We start from the raw sequence: 25,736 nt of genomic DNA on the forward strand, positions 1-25,736 counted from the left end.
CCCGCCATAAGAAAATAAATAAAATGTAGTCACAGACATGTGGCTTCTGTGTACATCAGTCTGTGTGGCAAATCATACATGATTCTAGCTTGACTTCATTCTACCCTTTATTGGGGCTTAAACTCAGGGCCTATACTCTTGCTCTGCTTTCCCCTCTCACAGCTGGTGCTTTACAACTTGTGCCACACTTTCACTTCCGGCTTTTTGCTGGTTAATTCACAAGAGTTTCAAGGATTTGTCTGTATGGGATAGTTTTGAACCACAATCCTCAGATCTCAGCTTCCTAAGTAGTTAGAATTACAGGGGTGAGCCACCAGCATCTGGCAAATTTTATTCTTTTAAATAACTGATTGTTAAATATTACTAGAAAAAAGCTTATAATACATCACAGAGTTAAGCCACCTGTATTCAAATACCATGTCTGTTAAGTGATGGACATGTCCCTGGTAGCCTCTTCCTTCCTGTTTCCTATTTCTAAAATGACAACAGCATCTATGTCTTGAAGTTACTCTGAGAACTAAATCAACCTACATTGCATATTTTCAATTACAGTGGCTATTGTGAAAATTCCATGCACATTCATCTGCACATGTGAGATGCGAGTTCAGCCTGCTCTGCATCACTGGAGTCTCAGATCACCAGACTCCCTCGCAACTTCCTCCCCACGGAAATGTGGAAGTTGGGCTGCACTGGTTTTCCAGTAAGAGGCAGGAGGTGGGTGAAGGGCGGAAGGGCTGCAGGCTTTTTCCTGTACTACACTGCAGTACACATGAATTGAGCCTTATAGACAAGAGTCTACAGCTGAGAACATGGAAGCCACGAGACCACACAGTCTTGTCTCCCAGCTGTGGCGCCAGGCTTTTAGTGCAAACAATGAAATGCTAACAAGCGAGGACATCAGCCTCACTGTGGGCGAAAAGCAGGAAGAAATGCTTAACGACGAGCAGGAAGAAATGCTTAACAACAAGCAGAATCTGCTAGGCTGGCTGGTCTCCTGTCTTCTGGCCGGGTCAACTGGCTGTTATGATGAAAGGATCCTTTCATCTGGACAGGTGTCCTTTCTGAAACCCTGCACTGTTTAACTCAGCAGTGGCCAAGGAAGTGCACTTGCACTCAGGAAGGGCAAACACCCCTGTCTGGGTGGAACATGTCAAGGGTGTGCCCCCCTCCCCTCGCCCCCCTGCCAGCTGCTATCCAGTCCTTAAGCATCTATGAAAGCACAGGACATGCTTGTGAGGCTTCCTCTACTGAGTCGAAGCAGGAGCAGCACCCAAAATCCCTACGGCTGCTGCTCTATTTCTCTATTTAGTAGAATGGATCTTTGGTGACAGCTTCCCTTTCAATGCATGCTTTGTTCTGTGAGAACAATCTGGAACAATGGAATGGAAGGTGATGGAGTGAAGGCCCACACTTACCACCACCACACTCTTAGATGCATCCAGGACGTGGATCACGGGCGCACTGTACCGTGGAGCTATTTTCACTGCGGTGTGGGTTCTGGAAAGAAAGGCAGGAGGAAGAGCTTCTCCACCAGCTCCTACACAGTTCTTGTTAGAACCATTAGCAATCGTGTTTCTACAGTTTTCCAGACAAAGATTCCAATGTTCTTACTTATTGAACTTCAAATTTCCCTTGTGAAGCAAGAATGACTTTTTCAATCCCAACATGGGACAACAAGGTGAAATGACATGAATCAGTCGTCCCAGGTGAGGACACCTTGTCTCTGATCTTGGCCCACAAGGGGTGAGCTCATCACAGCCCAAGGCCCAAAGAAGGGAGGAGCTCTGGGCAGTTGTGCACACCGCTGCCCACAAGGTCTGCTGGGCTCCCTCCTCCACATGAACTGGGGGCCGGGGACACAGCACACATTCCCAGCTGCTGCTCCCGCATTGTGGGGGGCATCAACACACCTGATACTTGCAGTAAAGAATCCCAGACCTGAAATTCAACACAAAACAAAACAGACAAGCAGCAAATCCCTACTGCCCACCTTGACAATGTCTGCATGGAGAACAAGCAACCTCTAATGACCAAATCAATGAAAGTGTAAACAGAGCCAGTCACTGGTGGCTGTAATCCTTGCTACTCAGGAAGATAAGATCTGAGGATTGCAGTTCAAAGCCAGCCCAGGCAGCGAAGTCCATGAGACCCTTATCTCCAATAAACTACCAGAAAACCAGAAGTGACACTGTGGCTCAAGTGGTGGAGCCTGAGCCTTGAGCAAAAGAGCTCAAGAACAGTGCCCAGGCCATGAGTTCGAGATCTACAACCAACAACAACAAAAAATAAAAAATCAGGAAGTATTACAAATGCCAATAATGTGAGTGTTTTTGTTAGGACCTCTCCTGCATGGCCCTAAAACACTTAACTATAATGAAACAGGATCAACAACCTTTATCTGATTCTGCTTTCTAAGTAACTGAAAAAAAAGACTAAAGCCTCCAGCCAGCCAGGACTGGACTTACTGTAAGAAAGCCAGCCGAGCAGGAGCCAGCTGTTTCGAGACAGCATCCCTACTGAGAGGCGGAGCAGCTGCAGGGAGCCAGGTTGGGGCTAGAGCAGAGGACAGCTCCACTGCCTCCAAGGCCTGTCAGATGCCTGGCATGCACTGCAGGAGAAGGCTCTGGGAACAGGAGGAAGCATGCCGAAGAAGCTTCCTCTAGTATGAAAACAGCACAGGTCACATTCAATTATCATCCTCTCCTTCAGACAGCAAGCTCCAGGCAAGGGAACACACCTCCAGATATCCTGCCTGAAATCTAAGGGATTTCCTGATTTCCTGACTTCAACCTGGTGAGTGCAGATGGCATCACAGAGAGAACCAGGGCACTTTTAAGTATGTGTGCCCTCAAACCATAGATTTCCACTCAGTATGATTTCAAGCGAGGTAACAATTCATTATAATTCACAGGACTGAATTCAAGGTGTGAGGATTAGGAAAAAGATAACTAACTCGAGGGAATCAAAAAATAAAATAAGGAAGGGGTAGCAGTGTTCCTATAGTGCATTTCAAAATGTTCTAGCCCAAGTGAAGCCAAGCACGTTCATGAGTACATGCTGAGCATAAGCAGAAAACCAGAGCAGAGGGGGCTGTATGCTATCTGTAAACACAAGCACGCTGCCCAAAGTTCATAAGCAGGACTCACCTGGAAGTGGTGGCGCCTCCAATCAACAGCGGAATCTTGATAGCTAATCTTTCCATTTCCTTGGCAACAAAAATCATTTCATCCAAGGAAGGAGTGATGAGTCCTGACAGGCCAATTATATCTGTTATTATTTTCAAAAAGAAATGAAAAAAAGGACAATGAGAAAGAGGGTCACAGAAAAAGTATGAAGCAAAACACAAGACCTAGCATAAATGGCCAATTCTAGATCTAAGACGTCTTTTCTGACTGAAAGATTTAAAATTTTTCTTGTTGGGGGCAGCAAACAAGATTTGTAACTTGCAACAACGTATTTGCTGGTGTTAGCAAGCTGTATAGTAGAAGACATCTCTATTTCATATCTCAGACATGACCACATCGCAATGTTCAATGGAACAAAAACCCAGCAGGCACACACTGGACGAGAATCTGCCAGAAACAGCCAGCCTGGTCCCATGTCCAGAGCTCTGGAGAGCGACACAGCCACTCATGCGCCTCTCCCAAGCCCAGTAAAAGTGGATGCAAGAGTGGCCTATGGGTTGGAATTTAGTGCAAACAGACACAAGGGAAATGCAAGGGAGACCAAGGGGGACACTGGGGGACGCTGAAGGATGGCTTACCTGCTTTGTGGTCAAGGGCAGCTTTCAGGATCTTATCGCAGGGAGTCATGACGCCTAAATCAATAACTCTGAGGCACAGAAAAGAAATGGGAGAAAATTAATCGGAGCCTATTAGATTCAAAGCTGATGTGAACAAGGTAAAATCTGTCATTGAACGCGGCTCTAACTTCACCTGGAACTCACTGGAATGTTCACTAAGCACTGGCCACCACCACTGGCCATTTATTAGGCGTTTGCCATGTGCCAGTCACTCTGGCAAGCCTCTTCCCAAGAGTTGTACTGAAATGTGCTCCACCTGCACCCATTGAAAGCACACAACTCAATGGTTTCTGCACCAGCCATGGACTGAAGCTTTCGAGGCTGTGAGCCACAGTGAATCTTTCACCTGTGTCATCCTCTATGCACTGTGACAGGCAGTAGACGAGAGCAAAGCAAAAACACTGGGGGTGTGGCTCAGGTGGGGAGGCCTGAATTCAAATCCCAGTGCCATAAACAAACAACAGCAACCACAAAGAGCATCCTAGGAATGACACGAGTATCTATCACAGATGAATGAATGAACAGAATGTAGCATTTTAGCCTAGGGATGAGCTTAGCCCAAGCTGAGAACACTGTGGCAGGCACTACCCATGCCAACAGATGAGTAAAAGCACCCCAGATTTGAGTGAAGAAGGAACTACCTCAACTCCATGCTAAGGGCAATCGGGCAGAGAGCAAAGAGGTCCAGAGTCATAAACTGGCTGGAAAGCCCTGGCTTGGGGTCGTGCGCAGATCTACCCATGATATGGTGCCAGCTACCACTCTCCCCACCGCCTGTGCCACGACTCCACCTCACCTTACCTCACTCTTGCTTCTCCCGCATAGCCTCCTTCCTTCATAGTCCCTTAATTTACTTTTCTTACTTTCAGATCTACCCTACATCTCTAGGTCCCTCTTTTTACAGTCTTGTATTCTGCCACGAGTCTAAAGGGGGAAAAAATGAAAATTTGACAGGGTATGGTAGCACACACCTGTAATCTCCATGTTTAAAAAATAAAATGTGCATCTATCTCTCTCCCTTTCTGGGACCTTTAACTCCTGATTGTCATTGGTAGCAGCCTGCTTGCTGCCCCTGCAATTTAGCCATCCTACTTCTAGATGGCAGTGCTTGACCAGCCTGGGGCTCCAGCCAATTTCCCACCCGTGGTTAAGGAGTGCTGAAAGTTGATGGCAGATACTACTTTAAAAAAATTTTTTTTCCACAACGCCACTTCCGGCTTTTTTTTTTCTTTTTGCTTATGTGGTGCTGAGGAATGGAACCCAGGGCCTCATGCATGCAAGGCAAGCGCTCTACCACTGAGCCACCTTCCCAGCCCCTTTAAAAAATTCTTGAAAGGCTTCTCTTCAAAATGTATCAAGTGAAAAGCCTCTTAATCAGCTCTGTGTGCCTCTAGTAGGGAAACTGCAAATCACTGGTCTTGACATCACACCACTGTGATCTCAATACTGAGGAGGCAGAGGCGGAAGCATCTTGAGGCTGAGGCCAATTTGGAGTCATACTGAGTTCCAAGCCAGCCTGAGCCACATAGCAAGTCCCTGTCTGGTGGTGGCTCATGCCAGTAATCCCAGCTACTCAGAGAGTAACCATCCCCAGCTACTTGGAGGTTGTCATCCCAGCTACAACAGTAAGCCTAACAGTCCAAGCACATGCCCAGGCAAGAAGAGACCCTACCTCAAAAATAACCTCTGCATGGGGCTGGGAAGGTGGCTCAGGGATAGAGTGCTTGCCTTGCATGCCTGAGGCCCTGGGTTCCATTCCTCAGCACCACATAAGCAAAAAGAAAAAAGCCGGAAGTGGCGCTGTGGCTCAAATGGTAGAGCGCTAGCCTTGAGCTGAAGAGCTGAGGGACAGCGCCCAGGCCCAGAGTTCAGGCCCCACGACCGGAACCCCCCCCCAAAAAAAACCCTACAAAAAAGCCTGGAAGCCTGGCTCAGTGGCAGAGGCCCCAGTTAAATAACCTTCATTTAACCAAGTCTCCTAAGATCTCTGCTCTAAAATATGACCATTCACTGAGAGGCAAGGGGACACCCCCAGCCACAGAGAGTCCAATGTCCAACCACCAGCACCTACTCCCAGAATGCATCTTGTCACCTGACCTTCCTAGATATCTTTTTCTAGACACATTGTTACTAACTTGTTTAAAAAGCTATATTCACAGCAGGTAGTGTAACTACACAATGGGTAAAAATAAAAGCCATCTGATACCCACCTGCATGCCCTCCTTTCTACCTCAGTAAAGAACTGTCCCACTGCTGGACACCATAGCTCACACCTGTAATCTGAGCAGTTCAGCAGGCTGAGGTCTGAGAATAAAGGTTCAAAGCCACCCCAGACAGGAAAGTCTGTGAGACTCTTATCTCCAATTAACTACCAATAAGCTAGAAACTGAACAGTGGCTTAAGTGGTAGAGCTCTGGCCATAAGCAAAAAAGCTATGGCCCTGAGTTGTAGCACCAACCAACCAACCAAGGGCAGGGCTCATGGAAGGGGAGGAGGAGCTGGCCAGAGCAAGCCCTGCACACACCTGAAGTTATTGCAGCCCAGGACCACGCCCACAATGTTCTTGCCAATATCATGGACGTCGCCCTTGACAGTGGCCAGTACGATGGTGCCTTGGTAGGGGTCCTGGAATACAAGCATGCAAGCACCAGTCAGGGAAGATGGTCTATTAGCCAGGCAGAGGTTACAGTACAGGAATAAATGCACACAGGACCTCCTCACAGGCAGGCCCGCCATGCAAGCCAGGCCAGTGCACATGCAGCCTTGCGTGCTCGAGCAAGGAAAAGGCCTGTTGGGTAGTGCAAGTGCTTCTATCAGGACCATAGCTTCTTCACCCCAAATCCCGCCCAGCCATGTTACTGCTAACAGTGCATGGAGGAGTGCCAGGCATAGTGGTGCCAGCCCACCATCCCAGCCATGAGAAAGCATAGGTAGGACAATCTTAGTGTGAGGCCAGTCCCAGGTAGCATTAGTCCCTATCTGAAAAATGACTAAAGCAGAAAAGGATTAGGGGCATGGCCGCACAAGGCTCTAACTCAGGGAAAAAAATAAAAGTTAAGAAAAACGAGGAGAGAGGGAGGAGGTGTGGCTAGCAGCAGAGGTTCCTCAGATTCTGGGACGTCCCTGCAGAGGGGGCCTAGTGTCTTCCCGTTTGCTTTCTCTATTGTGGCTGTTCTGCGCACTGCCAGCATAGACCCTCCCCTGATGTGCAGAAAGGAAAAAAGAAGAGGTGAGCAAGGCACAGGGTGTTTTTGTGAACACTGCTTCCACCTGCGCCACCTGCCATTTTGGTGCGCATAGGAAAGCAGGTTACATCTTTCATCCTCCATGGTAAGAGCAGGAGGCAACCCAAAGCCTTGGGGCAGAGGGCACCGCAAGGCAGAGGAGACATTCCAAAATAAATGCTCAGCAGTATCCTTAAAGCAGGGACGAAAGTGGCAGCTAGGGGTGTGGCACAGAACTTGGCATACAGTAGTGATGGCATACAGTAGTGATCCACTGATCAAGGAATGAACTGGTTTGGGTCCATGGGCATGGGCTTTGAACAATTACAACCAAATTTCCTAAAGCCACACTCAGAAGAGAGAACAGGGCATTTGCAGCCTGGCACAAGGTGAGTGAGTGAGCTGCTGGGTCACTGCCACTGCTCCACTCTCCTCAGTAATGAACACAGCCCAGCTTGGTGGCTTGGGGATCTGCCATTCCCTGTCTTTCCCCCCAGGAATCTGCTGGGCCAGGTCCTGCAAGGACCATGGGCCTGAACAGAATGACTTGCCTCTTCTTCCACAGTGCCATTGAGCGCTCTGTTTTCTTCTCGTTCTTTTTCCATGAAGGGGATAAGGTGGCCAACGGCCTTCTTCATCACCCGAGCTGACTTTATTACCTGTGAAAGCAGCAGTGAGGCTTCATTACCAAACCATAAAACGACGCTAACGCCACCTGTAAAGTGTAGCCGAAATGAATACGCACCCTGACCTTGGGCATTGCTTTGACAGTGAGCAGGGAGAGGCTGGAGCTCCCAGCAGGGATGCTAGGGAACCCACACAGCAGAAGGAATACCAGACCAGAATGCAAACATGTCATCTGCCTGCCGAGCTGGTGCTGCTCCAAGTCCCTTCGCCATGTTTCTCAATTCCACCCATCCTTCATGTTCCATGCTCCTGCACCTTGCCCAAGCTGTGCATCTCAATCTCCAGCACTCCAACCCCCTTGAACCAAGCTCTTGCTTGACTCAAAGCTAACGGATGGGCCCAGTAAGTGCTCTAATTTAAATGAAGAGTGCTACCTCACTTGAAACGTATCATCTGACAAACCACTATTACCAGAGCAATACTTTTCTAAAGTCTGTCCTTAAAGCTGAACTCTGGATCGTCAAATTGAATTCTGTATCAACTTCACAGTTACACTGAGTTTTATTTATTTTATTCTTTTGAGCAATACAGAAAAAAGTATGATTTTTAAATGTATATTAACTGTACAGAGGAGTCTGGCAGTATGTATGATCTTTGCATACATGCATATGATGCCCATGGATCAAATTCACTGTCTACTACTCTCCTATCCTCCTGCCCCCCCCCCCCCGATTGTACTTGTGAGGGTGGAGGGACTAAGCTAAGGGCACTACAGCCCGTCACAACACAGGACTCCTAAGTACCCTTGGAGAAGGGAGGCCAAGTAATGTAACTCCCCTGAGCTCTTGCCCAAAATGAAACCTGGGAACAACAGGCAAACTCCTTCCTAGAGAAACACAGAAGATTCAGTCAAGCAAATTTCTCCCAACCTGAGGTAGAAACATTTTTCCGGCTCCAAAAAGATCACCAACAACTTTCATGCCATTCATCAGGGGTCCTTCGATTATATTCAGAGGTCGGGGATATTTGTCCTGGCTTAGTCTGGCCTCCTCAGTATCCTCAATAACGTATTTTTCAATGCCCTGCAAAAACAAAACATAGGAGGAAAACCATCGAAAACTGGCTTACATCCAAACAGCAATGCTTAAAAGGATGAATTCCAAAGGTAGAAACCTCGGCACTGCGGCTTATTTGGGTGATTGACTAGACTTCTATTTCCTTCCTCACATTCAAAACCGTACCTGCCTAATCCGCTGATCGTGAGCATCAGATAACACAGGGAAATGCTAAGCCAGCTTCCCTGGTATGATGTAAGCACTGATCAAAGTGCTTGACCCAAGATCTGACTCCCAATAACAAATCACATGTTAATAAATGAACACCCGTATGAAATCCAGTATGTTTTCTCATGATAACACTACTGGGTAGAGAACACATACCCATGGGTGGGACCTATGAGCGAAGTTCAAAAACCACAGCGTCTCCCTGACTCACTGGCTTCCAGTGACCAGCCCTTCTCCCTCCAGCCCTGCGTGGGACTTACCAGCTCCATCAAGCAAATCATGAGATCTCAAAAGGTCCAGGAGGGCTGGGCATGTGACTTAGTGGTAAAATGCTTGACTAGCATGCATGAAGCCCTGAGTTCCATTCCTTAGTACAACACACACAGAAAAAGCCGGAAGTGGTACTGTGGCTCAAACGGTAGAGTGTTTGCCTTGAGCAAAAGAAGCTCAGTGCCCAGGCCCTGAGTTCAAGCCCCAGGACTGGCAAAAAAAAAAAGGGTACAGGAGTTAGCAGAAAGAACTCTGGAATCCTCCAGACTTACAAATGGGGAAAATGAATCTAGGAGACTAAAATCTAAACTGCTACCAGAGCCAGTGCAGACCACTGGCTATTTCTGCAGCCCGCACAGAGCATACATGGGCTGTGCAGGGCTGTCTGTACACTGCCTGATGCTTGCTAACATTTCTAGGCACCAACTCCCAACCCTACCCACCTCTAGACATGGCTCAGGAGATACCAGGACCAGGGAAGGGCAAGAATCAGGTGAGGCTGAGGTCTGAGCCTCTCCTACTCTGGCTGCTGTTGTCACCAACCCTCCAGACGGCAGGAGAGCCTCTGTGCAGCCTGCGCCCTGCTTGTGCCCATACCCACCTTCACCAGCGCATACTCCAGGCGCTCTTCCACAGGGCTGCTCCGCCACTCGTCCGTCTGAATGACTTTCTTCCCTCCTTTGCCATGAGTCTGCGGTGAAATCAGGACCAAAACCTGGGTCTCAATGGACACTTACTGAGCTGCTCCACAGCATGTGAAAACCTTCCTTCCTCTCCTTTCACACTTCTAGCCCCCCCACAGAGTGGTACGAATTAAAGTCTCAGTAAATGTTTTAGAGAAGAAAAGAAATATTTAAAGATTTGCACTTTAATTAGAAAGAGTTGGGGTTTCTTTCTTCCTCCTTCTTTCTTAAAATGTAACAACTGAGAAGAAAACATTTCCAGGACAGCCAACCCCGGGAGGAGATGTAACCCAGCAGTGGGGTGATCACAGCTCTCAGGCAGAATCGTGGTCAGCCACAAACACGTACAGGCTAGAATGAAGCTGAGGCAGACAGGGGCCTTGAGGCGGGCGCTGACAGGTGTGCCATGTCCTAAACAGACCAGGCTTCCTAGACTCAGCCCTCACCGAAAGGAGGTGGAAGCTATAAAAATGAAAAGAAGCCACAAGCAAACTCTACAGAGGGCTGAGGTGGGTCACACAGACTGCACAAGTTAGTTTGAGGACGAAGCATCACCATCAACTAGGGTGATAAAAATACAATCCTCCCAACCTCCATCTCCTCAGCAGCTCAGATTACAGGCATGAGCCTTCTGTGGCTCCTTACATCTGGGCCTGGCAGCACCCAGCTGCTTCAGGGCTACAGCAGCGTCTCCGTCACAGGGGTCATGCTGTACTCATGGCCAACTGGACTAAGACCGAGCGGGTAATCAAGACAGAGACACAGAGGAGGAGTGTGAACTCAAAGGGTAGAAAGGAAAGGCTGGGGAACAGGAGAGCTGGCCCAGAAAAAAGGCATCCAATTGCTCCCTAGATCACAGTCACTGAAGGCCCGTGCTGGGCACAGCCTGTGCCGACACATGACCTCCCTCAGAAGCGTCTGCCACGGAAGCCCTCACGAGTTACAGCAGCACGTCATCTCCAAATTAACTGACTCCCCACAGGTCAGAGGGCACCAGTTAAGGGAAATGATGATTCAAAACAGACTGTCACACTTCAAGTATGAGCAGAGTCTTGGAAGGTCAGAGGCAGAGTTTCTCCCCCTATTTTCAATTATATTATCAGTCAGGAACTTCTCTGATCCTTATTTGTCCCACACTTTTCTGCATTTCATGCCCCTTGAATTCAGTGCCTCCTAAGGAATTACTACAGAGTTGACAACTACCAGAAGTTAACATAATTCCACTAATATAACCTACTTGACAGAGGGCTCAACAGGTACAGTAAGTCCCTGAAGCCAAGTGCTGGTAGGTAATGCCTGTAATACAAGCTACTCAGGAGGCTAAGATCTAAGCATTGTAGTCCTAAGCCAGCCAGGCCAGAAAAGTCTGTGAGACGTATCTCCAATTAACCACAAAAATCCTCAAGTGGGGCTGTGGCTCAAGTGGTAGAGTGCTAGCCTCAAGCAAAAGAGCTCAGAGGCATAACTTTAGACCTTGAGTTCAAACCCCAGGTCCAAGCACAAAATAACAAAACACAAAACTGCAAGGCCGTGTGTTTACATGAAGGAAACCACCTTATATGCTAGACTGTCCCATTCTTGCAAATGCTACGAAGATTTAAGAAAAGGAGACAGGGATCCTTGCCTGGTCTCATCTCCTTCCCGTCCCTAACGGCAGCAGCCAGAGATCTCTGGAGAAATCTGAAGTGAGCCAAAACCAACTGACATTTACTTCTATTATGCAAGAAATGCCCAGAAACTGTGAGTAACTAAGTCGAAGACAAGAGAGACCTCAGCAGCCCCTCCTTGTACCTGGGCATACCGCAGGAGCTTCTCGGTGGCCTCGGGGTCTTTATTCCAGATGAGGTCTTCACAGAGCTGGAGCAGTTCCTTGTGGATGTCATCATACACAGGGAGGTTGCCGGCGTTCACAATCCCCATGTCCATACCACACTAAGGGTGAGAGAAGCAACGTGAGAGGGCTCGCCACCGTGCCTGAACAGAAAGACCTATCAGGCTGCCATCCAGCCACACCTGTGTCACGTGATCACCTACAAGCAGGGGTGGGGCTTGGAGCTCCAATGATGCCTGTGACAGACAGCGGCCATGAGCCAGTCACAGCAAAGGCTGGCTTCCTCCCTACCTTGATGGCGTGGTAAAGAAAGACGCTATGCATGGCCTCTCGAATGGCATCCATTCCTCGGAAGGAGAAGGACAAGTTGGAAAGACCTCCACTTATTCTCACTCCGGGCAAGGTTTCCTGGAAAAAATTTAAAACCAGAAATTATTCTATTTTTCCAAATGCGGCCATAGATTGCACCTCTGAAACTACATATGCAAATGGAAAATAAAAACATCGAAGTCCCAAGTAATTCAGAGCATGCTGTTACCAGACACAGACGAAAGCTGAGACACTGCTTCATTAACAGATTTTCCTGCTCTACTTTAATCTCTCGCAGGAAAGTACAAAATCTACTTTGTCTCTGTCTACCTCTGCAGTAACCATGATGAGTACAACACTTAGAGATGGTGCCACAAAGCAGCTGCTGGAAAAGTGACAAAAAAACGAGACAGACAGCATCAGTCAGTGTGCATCTGCATGTGTGCACACACACATTTCCTATCACTGAGAGGCCTAGCCGATGACCACTTCCCTAGTTTGAATGAGCAAGCTCTCTAGTTTATTACAGACTTGGCCAATTCCAATAACACAGAAGGCAGCTGAGGCTCCTGCCACCTGTAGCCATGTCACACATCAGCAGGCCTGAGGAACAATACACCAGTCACCTACTGCTGTTGGTTTGAGTACAAACTGGCTCAAGCTTTAGGGAGACAAATTTGTCGGTGTCCAGTACTCTGACCCAAACATTCCACTCCTGGACAGAGGCTGTGGAGAAAAGTCTGTACTGGAGATACAGTGCTCACCTAAGCCTGAAGCTGGGACAAATCAGAAGTCCATCAATAGTACAGTGGTTCACGGCGGAATGGTGATGCAAGGGGAGAGTATTCATTCATAAAAATTAACACAGAAGCTACAGTGACAGAGACTTGAGTTTGAAGTCAGGAATGGCGATATGTGCCTATAATCCCAGCACTAAGGAGAGGCAGGAGGATCACAAGTTTGAGGCCAGCCTGGGCTGGAAAACAGACCTTGTCTCAAAAACATAATGCATTTAAGGGGAAAAAAAAGACTTAAGCACCTTATGATTCTATTGACATTAAGCTAAAATATGGGCCTTGTTTACTCTTGGTAATTCTGTCCTATAAGGCTGAATCCATGGCCCAGCAGCACTGTGACTCCTGCCTATCAACACGTCATGCTTTGCTGTCAGGCACATCATTGCCTTCCCTACCCCGTGAACACCAGGTGGCGCAGCATTTTGATTCTGTGAGGGAAAGCCACTTTAATAAAAGGAAATCACGATCAAAACTAAAGGAAGCTGGTACTAGTGATGGCCCCAGGACACGCGTGTAAAGAACACGAGCAGAAACCAAAAGGCTCAACCTCACCTGGGGCCATCACCTTGCACATGAACACGCTCCTCCGAGATTTGGGGAACACAAATACTTTTTTTTGCCAGTCCTGGGGCTTGAACTCAAGGCCTCAGCACTGTCCCTGAGCTTCTTTTTGCTCAAGACTAGCACTCTATCACTTGAGTCAAAGCACCCCTTGCAGCTTTTTCTGTGTATGTGGTGCTGTGGAATCAAACCCAGGCCTTCATGTATGTTAGGCAAGCACTCTGTCACTAAGCCACATTCCCAGCCCCCAAACATACATTTTAGTAAGCAGGTCCATCTATGCTTTATAGATACTCCACAACTTAAGACTCCACAACTTAAAAAAGCACTGTATAAAATAAATTCCCTAGATTTCAGAAAAACAATTTCCTAAAAACAAGAATAAATACAAGCCAGGTGTCAATGGCTCGTATCTGTAATCCTAGCTCCTCAGGAGGCTGAGATCTGAGGATGGCAGTTTGAAACCTGCCCAGACAGAAAAGTCCCCTGGAGACTCTTATCTCTAATTAACCACTCAAAAACCGGCACTGTGGCTCAAAGTGGTAGAGTGCTAGACTTGATCAAAAGAGCTCAGGGACAGCACCCAGGCCCTGAGTTCAAGCCCTAGGACTTGCAAAAAAAAAGAAAAACAAAAACAAAAAAAGAATAAACACATGCAACAGCTCTGGACATGCACTGGACCCATGTGCTAATACGAGGTGGGTGGCGAGGAAAAGCACTGTACTCACTTTGATGACCCGTGTGGCCTGGATGAAATTGATGGCATACAGGTTGTGCTCCTCCATCCCTGTACCGATGGTGAGGATGTTGGGGTCAAAGATGATGTCATTTGGATTAAAGCCCAGTTTCTTCACAAGGAGATGGTAGGCTCGTGTACACACATTAATTTTGATGTCTGTTTCTGTTGCCTAAGGAAAAGAAAAACACAGACCGTTATCTATGTAGCAGAGCTCATTTTACTCAAATCTCAATGCTTGGCTGTCATAGAAATCCAAATGTCAAACCTCAAAAATATTTATCAGATTATCAGAGGAACCATCAGCTTAAAGATCTCTACTTTCATCAACAATTGTGCTCCCTGTGTAGCAATCACATTTCATGCACATATAAAGGTGTATTCATGGCTTCTAGCTAGGCGAGGTGGCCAGTACTCCCATCCTAGCTCAGTGGGAAGCTGAGATTGGAATGATCTCAATTCCAGGCCAACCAGAACAAAAAACTTCTGAAGATCCCATCTCAACAGAAATGGCTAGAAGTGGTGATGTGTGCCTGTCATCCCAGCTATGGAGAAAAGTGTAAATAGGAGCATCATGACAAATCTGGGTAAAAAGTGAGATCCTACTCTCAAAAATGACCAGAGCAAAAATGACTGGCACTATGGCTGTGGGAGTATAACACCTGCCTAGCAGGAACAAAGCTCTGAGTTCAAACCATGTTAATACCAAAATGAATACAAAGCGGAGAAGAAATATAAAGGGGAAAGAGGGAAGGGGAGAGGAAAGGAAAGGAGGGAAGGGAAAGACCAGCAAAGCATACCACACCCCATTTCCATGGTTGACCTTGCTTCCTGCCATAGAGAAAAATCTTCAATCTGGCTCCCACCGTCCATCAACCAGTAAGCATAAAGATGTATGCTCTTCCTTGCCTCCTCCTGACTCAGCGTCTCTGGTCTGCTAGGACGCTCACTGCTCTCCCAACTGACAAGGTCATAGCTCCAGCCAACACCCCCACTGCTTTCCTGCGTCAATGCCCGCATCACTTCCCATCAGCTCACAAAAACAGTCATATAACGTATACATGTGTACCCGTCCTTAACCGTAAAGGCCCCCACCCTGCATTCTATCCTATTTCTCTGCTCCCCTTTCAGCAAGTCTTTACACCTGCCACTTCAGTTCTTTTCCTAGCCTCTCTTGAACCCGCTCCAACAAAGCTATCATCTCCTAGGAAACAAGACAGCAAGCTCCCAAATGACACTATGTAAATCCACTGGTAAATTCTCCATCTCATTCCACTTGATCTAACACAGCTCTTTAAACAGCTGATTGCATCCTTCTCTGTGAAGTTTGTTCTGACTCCCTCCTATCAAACAGACTGCCGCTGATACTGTCTAACCCTCTCCCAGCCACAGAGTAGGACCGCTCCCTCGGTCCCTCCCCAGGGCTCCCTCGGGCCTGGGCTCCTCCCCTGTTAGCTTGCACTGCTTCACACAGCATCTACACACAGCAGTTCTCAAGTAAGGGGATTCTATCTTCAAACCAGGTTCTGCCCAGGGAACCTGTGTTACCACAGATGCAGTAGCTTACGTCCCAATCCCTGAAGCTTCCCGCGGGCCCTTGACTCCCTGGCAGAGATGACACTTGCCATTTATAAGTAGATAGTTTTTTGTTTGATGAAGGAAACTAATCTCATTGATGCTTTAGTTTCCTTTTGGCTGAAATCATTACAAAACAGAATCCTCTCATAAGTTTATTGCCTACTGCCTACTTGTTCTCCTTTTCCTATAAACTGCTTGTCCATTCCCTTTATCCATTCTTTGTGTTTCTGTGGGTACAGGTGTGTGTGTATGTGTGTGTGTGTGTGTACACGTGCATACATGTGCAACATCAATACTAAGGCTTGAACTTGGGATCTGGGTGCTGTCTCTTAGTTTTTTACTCAAAGCTGCTGCTCTACTACTTGAGCCACAGTTCCGCTTTTGGCTTTTTGGTGTTTAATTGTAAATAAGTCTCAGGGACTTTTATGCCAGAGCTGGCTTTGAACTGAGATTATTAGATCTCTGACTTATAAAAACTCTTCCTATTACAAACACAGCCACAGTTCCACCTGTTTACGCCTCAACAGATCTATAACCTTTTTTCCTACATCTTTAGACTTTTTTACATTTAAATTTTCAACTGAGTAGACTTTGTTTCAGTATATGGCAGTCTGGGGCTAGTACTCAGATACTAATTAGGCTGAGTAATTTGTGCAATTTACGAAGGCTCTTCCCTCACAAATGGATTAATGTTGTCATCAGAGAAAGGGTTCATTAGCTCAAGAGTAGTTTTTTATAAAAGGCCACTTGCTCTCATTCTATCTCACCTTCTCTTTGGGCCTCCGCCATGAGGCCGTCAGCAGATGTGGTCCCTCAATCTTCCCAGCCTCCCCAACTCAGCCAAACAAACCTCTAGTGTTTATAAATGACTATGTGCTGTTCAGGAAAGCAGCACAAAATGGGTTAAAACAGGCTCATTTTCTTCTACATGCATCATCAATTGTCCCAATAGCATTTATTGAATAATCTAGCCTTTCTCTGTTGCTATAAAGACAACAACAACACATCTACAATGCTATATACCATTTGTGAGTGTGTGTGTGTGTGTGTGTGTGTGTGTGTGTGTGTGTACAGCTACATCAGTCAGACTTCCTTTTCTCTGACTCCCCAATGGAGCTAGGCCAGCAGAAATGACACACCTGTCCTTGTTCATCAAAAGCCATGATCACCACAGCAGCTCCAAACTTCTTGATCTTCCTGGCCTTCTCCAGGAAGTCATCCTCTCCCTCCTTCAGACTAATGCTGTTGACGATGCACTTCCCTTGGCAGCACTTCAGTCCCGCTTCAACCACCCCAAAATTGGACGAGTCGATGCACAAGGGGACCTGAGAGAGAAAGGCAAGAAGTCCACAGTTCGGTCACAAGTCCGCTCCCACTCCCAAGGACTCTGAAACACGTGGTGTTTCTTCTTTAGAGAAACAATAAACAAACACCCACAGTGTGTTGAGAGATAGGACTTTACTGTACTTGTTTAAGCTTAAAGCCTAAAGTAGGTAAAGCTTACCAGAGAACACATGCCCAAGGAGCATTTGCTATTCAAAACCCAGAATGCAATCAGAATGATCAGGTCAGCTTCCCTCCTAGTTTACACTTCAAAGCACCTAAACTCCAAGGCAAACACCTCAAACAGGAGATCCCTGGGCTCAGCCAAGCCCTTTGGGAACAGCCCTCCAGCCAACTCATTCAAACCCAGTCTCCCCTTTACAAAATAAATTCTTCAGTGGGGAAAAGATGAATTTCATTATTGCAATGGAGAATTGGATCTCAACAAATGGGTATAACTGAAGGACAACACTGGATGTACAGAAGAGAACAGGTTCCTTTCTAATTAATACCCTGTTCCAAGAAAGGTACAAGGGAGGGTTTCATCCATGCAAAGGAAATAGGCAGCTAACCTAGGCCCCTCTGTTCAGGGACTCAATAGCTGACTACCATGTTGGGTTCCATGTTGGGACAATGATAAGACAGACAGGCTACCAGCTTCACCAAGCTCAAAACGATAAATGATTAGACAAGTAACAATGTAAGTATAGTACCTTCAAGAATACTAGGTACAGAATGAATACTAGGTATAGACTGTCATGAAAACATACTTCCCAGACTCTAAACTCTGTCTGCCCACAAAGGAGGCTGAAGGGGAGAATTCTGGGACATTTCCCAGTGCTGGAGATACTTAACTGGGTGGGTTATCAATTCTCTAAGCCATCCCCCCCAAAAAAAAAACAGAAAAAAAAAAGAGGAAGGACTCTGCTAATTTTGCTTTTTCTTAGCATGCCACTAATAGAGATTCGCTAGAGAGAGTCAAAAGCAATGGTGCTACCAGGGCAATGTTTTCAAGGGCCTGCTAATTGTGTGTGGTGTCCCAACCACACTGGTGAAAATATGCTAGCAGAACTTTTTCCTTTTTCGGATTTTGCAGTACTAGGGTTGAAACTCAGATCGGTAAGCACTCTACCACTTGATCCACACCCCAGAACTTTTCCGACAGGATCTTGGGCTAACTTTGCTCTGGGCTGGCTTCTACTCCCAACATAATCCTTCTATTCCACTTCCCCAAGTATCTTGGGATTCTAATCATGCATCACCACTCCTGGCCCTAATTAAAACACTTTCTGTTCTATTTCATTGGCTAACGTTTGGCCTCTAGTGGATTTTAGTCATAGGTCAAAACCTGGAAAGACAGGGAAAATGCTTTGCGGCAATTGGAATACTGGGTAATAATCCCTCGTGTTACAGGAGGTTCTTCACAAGTGACAACAGCCTGCTGAACGACTTTGGAGCTGAGGAAAGTCAAAACCTCATCCCAGCTGAGGGAGCCAGACTTCTGCCCAAAGCTGACAACTGGCTCTGCCTCTGACTCAAGACAGATGGACTCTGAACAAGCCACTAAGCTTGTGTATGTGTGTGCATGCGCGCAAGCACGCGCATACATGTGGCAGTACTGGAGCTTGAAATCAGGCCCAAAGAATTCTCCTTTAGCTTTTTTGCTCAAGGCTGACATTCTACTACTTAAGCCACACTTCCACTTCCAGCTTTTTGCTAATTAATTGGAAATAAGAGTCTCAAGGACTCTTCTGTCCAGACTGTTTTTGAATCAGATTACTGAGATCTCAGCCTCCTGGGCAGGTGAGATCACAAACATGAACCACCAGCACCTCACTGACACTAAGCCGCTTCATGCCTGAAAGTCTCCGTTTACTACGGGAAATGCTAAGGCTTTTTAGGAAGGAATTTAATATCTCAATGGAAGGAGGGTAAAATGCAATTTTAACGTTAGCGTTTGCTGACAGCCCAAGCTGAGAAATGAAACTCTTAGAACACCGAAAATTCTTTTTAAAAAAAAAAAGCCAAACTTCAAAACTCTCTTCTCATCAAATTTAATGGCAGAGGAGGTGAGATTTTTAAAACTTTCAGAATGCTCTAAACTTCTTAAAACACTAACATAAAAACAAACTTAAAGAACACATGTAGAAGTTGATACAATAGTATTCTATGCTGCTGTTTCAGCATGCCTAACAGATCCCTTCCCGCAGCGAGAGCACGCTGCATACCATGGCTGTGGCAAACAAGGTTTGCATGGCAGGAACAGGTCAGAGATCCTCCAGCGCGTGGAAAGTGGCTCCAGCCTGTCCACACACATGGGGAATCCCACTCCTAGAGCCTTGGAAACAGGCTTGCCCAGCCATGGATGTCCAAAAATTAGACTTATTTAAAAAATGTGAGCATTAGTCAAGAAAAGCTGACAATCAATGTAAGAAAATAGATGACTGGTTCATGAGCAGAGAGATCTATGAGACAACTCGCAAAGCTCCATGGATGTCAGCACAAATGCCCTCGAGGAGCAGAAACTCTGTACAACCTTGGCAATGTCAGGCTCAGAAGCAATGAAGTTGCAAAATCTGGTCATTGCACTTGGCCCATCCAGCATGCCATCGTCCATGTTGATGTCCAGCACCTGGGCTCCCATTTCTACCTGCGCTTTGGCAACAGTCAGGGCTTCCTGAAGAAGAAGAGACAGAGAAGCATAGTTAGGTGATGGTGACCCTGAGCAGGCCAACAAAAGCAAATTCACACCACCCGGCAGCTGTTTCTAACTGCAAACCACCCAGGCAGCCCGAGTCTGGGCACACTACCACCAAGTAATCTTCCTCACACAACTCTTCCCCACATTATTTTGCTACCAGGGATCAACCAAGGCAGCTTTCTAACAAAGACCCTAAACTCTACATCTAGTGATCAAACCCTTCTGAGATGGCCCCACCTCCCACCCTGCTGCACTTCCCACTGCTCCCACTTGGCGCCGCTGCTTGCAACAAAATCTCTTTTCCCTTCCACTCTGGTTTACACCCAGCCAAAGTCCTACCCCCTTCCAGCAAGGTCCTCAGAGAACCCACCCAAAACTCTAACTTCTCGATGCTTGCCAAAATGTACAAAGCGTTTATCACAGGCTCTTGAGAGGTATTACATGCAAGTGAGATAAATATATTTCAGCACATCTTTATACTGGAAGGCTGTTAATCCTTGAATACACATGTACTGTGACCGTCCAAGAACAGAATGAGCTCTGTGGCCTGTGGACCTCATTGTCACATGATTACCCTGTCACTTCCTGCTGTTCTTTCTGAGTACTCCTAAAATAGACTTATTGTACTTAGAAACCAAGAAAGAGGTCTTACTAAGTTCCTACTCTCAACAATGCTATGCAAAATATCTGTGTGTTCAAGGATACTTCCTGATTGACAGACTTTCTGCCTGTGATGTTTAGATACCGAGATTATATAAACACCCAGAAACATGAAAGTTGTCTATGAAGTGGTGGAGAAAGCCAGCCAGTGGGGGGAGACAGGAGGAAGCAGATGAGAAGAAAGGGAGGCAACAGAGGGCAAACAACCTGGAAAACAAAGCCAAGACCTGAGCTGGTGTATGGGCACTGCTGGAGAACAGATCAAAGGTGTTTGCCCTCAACACAAGCTCAAGAGACACGTCATGGTATCTTTAAAGATGCAGGAGTCGAGCAAGAAGTCAGGACTGAAACTGTTTACAGGCCAGTGATCTTGTCATGAAACCATCGCGCCTCAAAGGATCCAGAGTAGGGAAAGCTAGATCCACTGAGCACCCTCACACACACCTTGTTCCTCCTGCCTCTACTGTGTCTGCGAGGCAGACAGCAGGTGGTTAAGGGCTCCAGCTCGATCTGCTTGGTTCTGTCACTTGCTGGCTGTGATTCAAGCCATTCATACACTGGGGAACAGCAAGCAGCACCAATTTGCAGGACTGCAGTGATGAGCACATAGAAATAGCTCATTAAATGCATGACTTCCACCAGTTAGCTTCTTCCTAAAATGATCTCTGCCCTCAGTGTCAAACCCATCAAATTGAGAGCTGAGAGGAACACTGTAGAACAGGCTGAGGATTGAAACACAAGTAGAAACACTCACTGCAGAACGCCATATAACTAAGCATTCTGTGTATTACCTTAGCACTTCAGAAGGGAGTAAATAAGCCAACACATGGTGGCAAAAGAAAAGCTCCAAAAAGCTCAGATGACAGGCCAGGATAGGAAGGCTCTAAGACTACGGGGAAAGGGCAGGTTGACAACTGTAAGACTGTAGACTATAAACTAAATGACAAATAAGCTGCCCTATAAACTTTTAGCTAGAGACCAACTATGATGGAAGCATAGGGCAACAAAGAGCAGTACTAAAGAGGAAGGAAGTAAACTGGGGAACTAGGCTCTGCACTAAGAAGAAAGAGACAACACCAGGACAGTCATCAGCAGGTTCAAACTGCAAACTCAATCTGTTGTGACACTGGTTTCCAGAAAATGTATTTCTTTTTTTTCTTTTGGTCAGTCATGGGGCTTGAACTCTGGGCCTGGGTGCTGTCCCTGCGCTCTTCAGCACAAGGCGAGTACTCCACAGCTTGAGCCACGGTGCACTTCCGGTTTTCTAGTGGTTTATTAGAGATTAGAGTCTCACGGACTTTCCTGCCCAGACTGGCTTTGAACCGTGATCCTCAGATCTCAGTCTCCTAAGTAGCTAGGATTACAGGCGTGAGCCACCAGCACGTGGCTAATTTCTTAAAGATTATGTAACCTTAAAGTAAGAAGAATAGGTTGACAAAATAACCTTCTAATATATAATAATAAAATAATATAAATACTAAAACTCAAACCAAGTTCTTCCATTTTTAACTTCATATTTGCAAAACAATTACATCTATTCAGATGTCTTTGACAGTCACTATGTGGACTAAACTTTGCTCATTTGCTATAAGGTTAAAAATACCTGGCTGAAATTATCACAACTATTTCCCAAGGCACATATGTCTACTTGTTGGTTTTAGTCTACCTCCTATAGAGTACTATGTCATCATTTGGCATTTGATATGGTCAGGAGGAACTCAACAGGAACTTTCTTGACTTTCTTGTTTCCTTTTCTGAGAAGCCAGAGTAAAAGCTATTCTCAGGTACTTAAACTTACTTTTCAACTGATACCTCCCTCCTATCCCACTTCATGCCCCAAATGCAGTACTTTTTGACTAATACTGACAAGAACAGCTTCAGTTTTTCCAAGCTTCACCCACCTACCAGCCCAAACCTGCTGCCATCTTTACACACTCCCTAGCAGCCCTGCTAACGGCACTGCCAAAGGGCAGTGAGCCACTTAGTGACACATGCACTGTCCACCCAGAGCAGAGAGCAGCCGCCTCTAGGGTCTTATGAAGATGCTCACTTCATAGTTTCCTGCCATGATGAGTTTAGCAAACTTCCTGGATCCTGCCACGTTACAGCGCTCACCAATGTTAACGAAGTTGGTGTAGGGTCCGATCCTGAAGGGTTCTAGACCTTAAAAGGAGAAGCATTTTGAAATTTTCCTGAAAAAGCATATGGATGACATAAGACAGACACAAATATTTTCAGTAAAAGAAAGTTGCTGAACTAGACGCATGGATCCAGTGGCAGACTGCTTGCCTAGCAAGCCTAAGGGCCTGAGTTCTAAAATTAATAAAGAAGTTTCTTCTTATTTCTGTGCCAAAGCTCATCTGAGCAGAGACAAGATAGCTAATATGGAAACATATCTTCTTTAGGGAGACTCAAATGTAGCAAAAGCTTCTTGTTATAGCTATATTTTTAAACAGAATTCCCAAAAGATGGAATGTTTCAGGGCTTTGTGCTACAAATACCTCTATTGAACCAAACCATCTCTGAGAAAGTAGAGTTATCATACATTCTTATTAAACTGAGACTGTGCACAAACCTTAAAGAAAGTCAAAATCATAAATGCTAGGCATGGCACATGCCTATAATCCCAGCATTCAGGAAGCAAGGCAGGAGGATCTCAAGTTCTCAAGTTTCAGGCTAGCCTGAGTCACACAGTAAAACCCTGTCACCAAAAGTAACAGCAGCAGCAGCAGCAGCAGTAGTAATAGTAGTAGTAGTAGTAAAATAGAGGATTGTTCCACAGGTGTCTGCCCAGACATCAGTGTAATGCTGGAAGGAACAAGTTCACTCAGCACTTTTAGAGCAATACTTCATCTCCTTCTTTTTTTTTTTTTCCATCTCCTTCTTTGATCCACATCAAGAACCCATGACCAACAAGGCTCATGTGAGGAAGGACCCAAGTGGAGACAGGAATTACTCCACTAAGGAGCTGCCCAAGCAAGCCACCCGGCGTTGAGCACTGTCACCAGATCTGCTCCAGGACAGGTTACTTCCAGGGCAAGTATCAGCTCATCCATGGGGACACATTCCAGCAGTAAGTAAAAGGCTCTGAACTGCTTCTGTCCTACTCGTTATTTTTCGTCTCACTGGATGGCTGTGTGCAGGCTCTGTGCAGGCTCTGTGGACAGCCAACCCTGTTGGATCACTTACTTGACTGTACACCTGAGGCCACTCCCACACGTGCAGCCTCTAAGCTTACAAAGCAGGGATAGGAATGACCTGCCACATATCACTATTGTACAATTATCTGGGTGATAATGAGCACAACATTAGCACCAGCAAGTAGAATGTTGTTAATAAAAGGGCTATCGAGTCCTCTGTCAAAGCAGTGGCTGAAATGATCAGATGTAAGAAAAAAACAATGAGTAGAAGCTGCTGGGTGATTAGAGAACTATCCCAGGCCATTTATTCACTGCCACAAGACAATCACTGCTATGGTCTGACTTTGGATTTCTCTTCCTATTGGTAATGATCCTCAGAGACCCAGCAAGTCTCAAGATAGTCCTCCTCCTTCAAGGATGTCAACCTTGCTGAACAGCACCTCATTTAGTGCTTCTCATCTAGTCATAAATGGAAAATCAAGGAAAGGCAGTGCCTCCTGAAGTTTATCATCTATAAAACAAATGGTACAAAGCTCAGCTCAGAAAGTGAGCTGTGTATCATTCAAATTTTAATAGAAGGTGACCACTGCAGAAATTTAGAAATAGTGTGTGAAAACTGAGCACAGTAGTTCACATCTATAATCCTAGCTAGTAATCTCAGAAGACTGAGATCTGAGGATCCAAGTTCTAAGCTAGACAAGGAAGATAAAAACCTTGAGACTTGTAATCTCCAAATAACCAGCAAAAAGAAGTAGAGGCATGACTCAAGTAAAAGCCAAGCAGGAGTAATAAGCCCAACTTCAAACACCAGTACTGATGCACACACATACACAATTCTAAAATGTCCTATGTCAATATCTGTCTTGTTCTGATTCTGGCAAAGGCTGGATACTTCGTTATATGCATCCATTCAGCTACAGTAATACACAGCCTTAAACTTCAGGGGTGAAGTAAACCTGCCTGCCTGCTGCTCTCTGACAGAGCCAACGAACCCATCACAAACTATAAACCCCACTGTTCCTAGTGTCACCCTGACTCATGTAGCAGCAAAAGAAAAAAAGGCTAGCCTGAAGACACACGTTCACTGACTTCACAGGAGTGAACTCTGGCTACAACTTGTATTTTATTTTGTCTTTCTTATGATAACAGTAGAAGCAATTATTTCAATGTAGGAAGCTGTTAAATCATGTTATAAGAGTCCCTCCATGTGTTAACAATAATTTTTCCTAAAAAAAAAATCCTACTTTTGCCTAAACTATTTACTACTTCACTAATGTGTAGTGGTAAAAATATGAAAGTGTAAAATTATTTTTCTAACAGTTGGGAAAAGATGGATTTTAATAACATTCCTTGAATATCAAGACACATGCTGAAAAAGAAGGCTACTCACAGAATTGTTGAAAAACAAACAGAAGTAAATACAACTCTTTGTGAAGTCCAAAACATATGGTCCAAAACAGAAGGTGACAATCATGTTTTGGAAGCAAATGAAACTTCCAGAAAGATGTCCCTGCCGTTACCAAGCACAGGGCCTTGGCAATTTGCAAAGTCCAGTAACTAAACTCAGCCTGACTATTCAAAATATTTAGGCCTGGCCAGGCATGTGAGTGCAGGATAGACAAGACACGGCTCCTGACTGTGACCAGCCACTCCCTGTTCCAACCACCCACTTCTACCCTAAAGCACCTGAACCACTCCTGCCCTGGAGAGACAGAGCTTCCCTAGAACTCAGGTAAGGGCCACAAAAAACATATACTCCTCTTTGATCAAGGAACCATGAAGCTTGGCACAAACATTGCTTAGAATCAACATACCAATACATTGTACAAATGGCTTCCAAAATCATTACCACTCCATCTTCAAGACTTACCAGCCAGTAACATATGTTCTTCAAAAACCACAGCAGGGGGGACTCGAGGCTTACAATTTTTCACAGCTTCAGCAATTTCCCTAAGTTAAAACAGAAAACATTATATCATATTCATTAATTCAGAATGAAATAAATTTAATTAATTTCCAGCTATGAAATAAAGTCTATGTTAACATTAAGCATGCACATACCTACTTGCATATGTGCTGTAGCAATTACACCTTTTTGTTTTTGGTCGGTGGTAAGGCTTGAACTCTGGGTTGGGCACTGTCCCTGCGCTTTTCAGCTCAAGGTGAGTGTTCTACCGCTAGAGCTACAGTGCCACTTCCGGTTTTCTAGTG

General features: G+C 45.8%; 1 protein-coding gene across 1 annotated transcript in view; it reads right to left on the reverse strand.

The window, feature by feature from the left end:
* Mtr (5-methyltetrahydrofolate-homocysteine methyltransferase) overlaps positions 1-25,736 on the reverse strand; it is a 59,554-nt gene that overhangs the window by 13,588 nt on the left and 20,230 nt on the right. The window contains exons 12-25 of the mRNA XM_042686193.1: positions 25,396-25,475; positions 22,436-22,548; positions 19,561-19,701; positions 16,841-17,026; positions 14,116-14,295; positions 12,012-12,128; positions 11,681-11,821; positions 9,808-9,897; positions 8,583-8,735; positions 7,578-7,685; positions 6,327-6,427; positions 3,764-3,831; positions 3,147-3,267; positions 1,416-1,497 (exon numbers count right to left, since the gene is read on the reverse strand). Of these exons, the coding sequence (XP_042542127.1) occupies positions 1,416-1,497; positions 3,147-3,267; positions 3,764-3,831; positions 6,327-6,427; positions 7,578-7,685; positions 8,583-8,735; positions 9,808-9,897; positions 11,681-11,821; positions 12,012-12,128; positions 14,116-14,295; positions 16,841-17,026; positions 19,561-19,701; positions 22,436-22,548; positions 25,396-25,475 (1,681 nt within the window). The remainder of the gene's footprint in view (positions 1-1,415; positions 1,498-3,146; positions 3,268-3,763; positions 3,832-6,326; positions 6,428-7,577; positions 7,686-8,582; positions 8,736-9,807; positions 9,898-11,680; positions 11,822-12,011; positions 12,129-14,115; positions 14,296-16,840; positions 17,027-19,560; positions 19,702-22,435; positions 22,549-25,395; positions 25,476-25,736) is intronic.

Source organism: Dipodomys spectabilis, unplaced genomic scaffold (genome assembly GCF_019054845.1).
Source record: "Dipodomys spectabilis isolate Male_0828 unplaced genomic scaffold, ASM1905484v1 ptg000096l, whole genome shotgun sequence".
Taxonomy (NCBI): Eukaryota; Metazoa; Chordata; class Mammalia; order Rodentia; family Heteromyidae; genus Dipodomys; species Dipodomys spectabilis.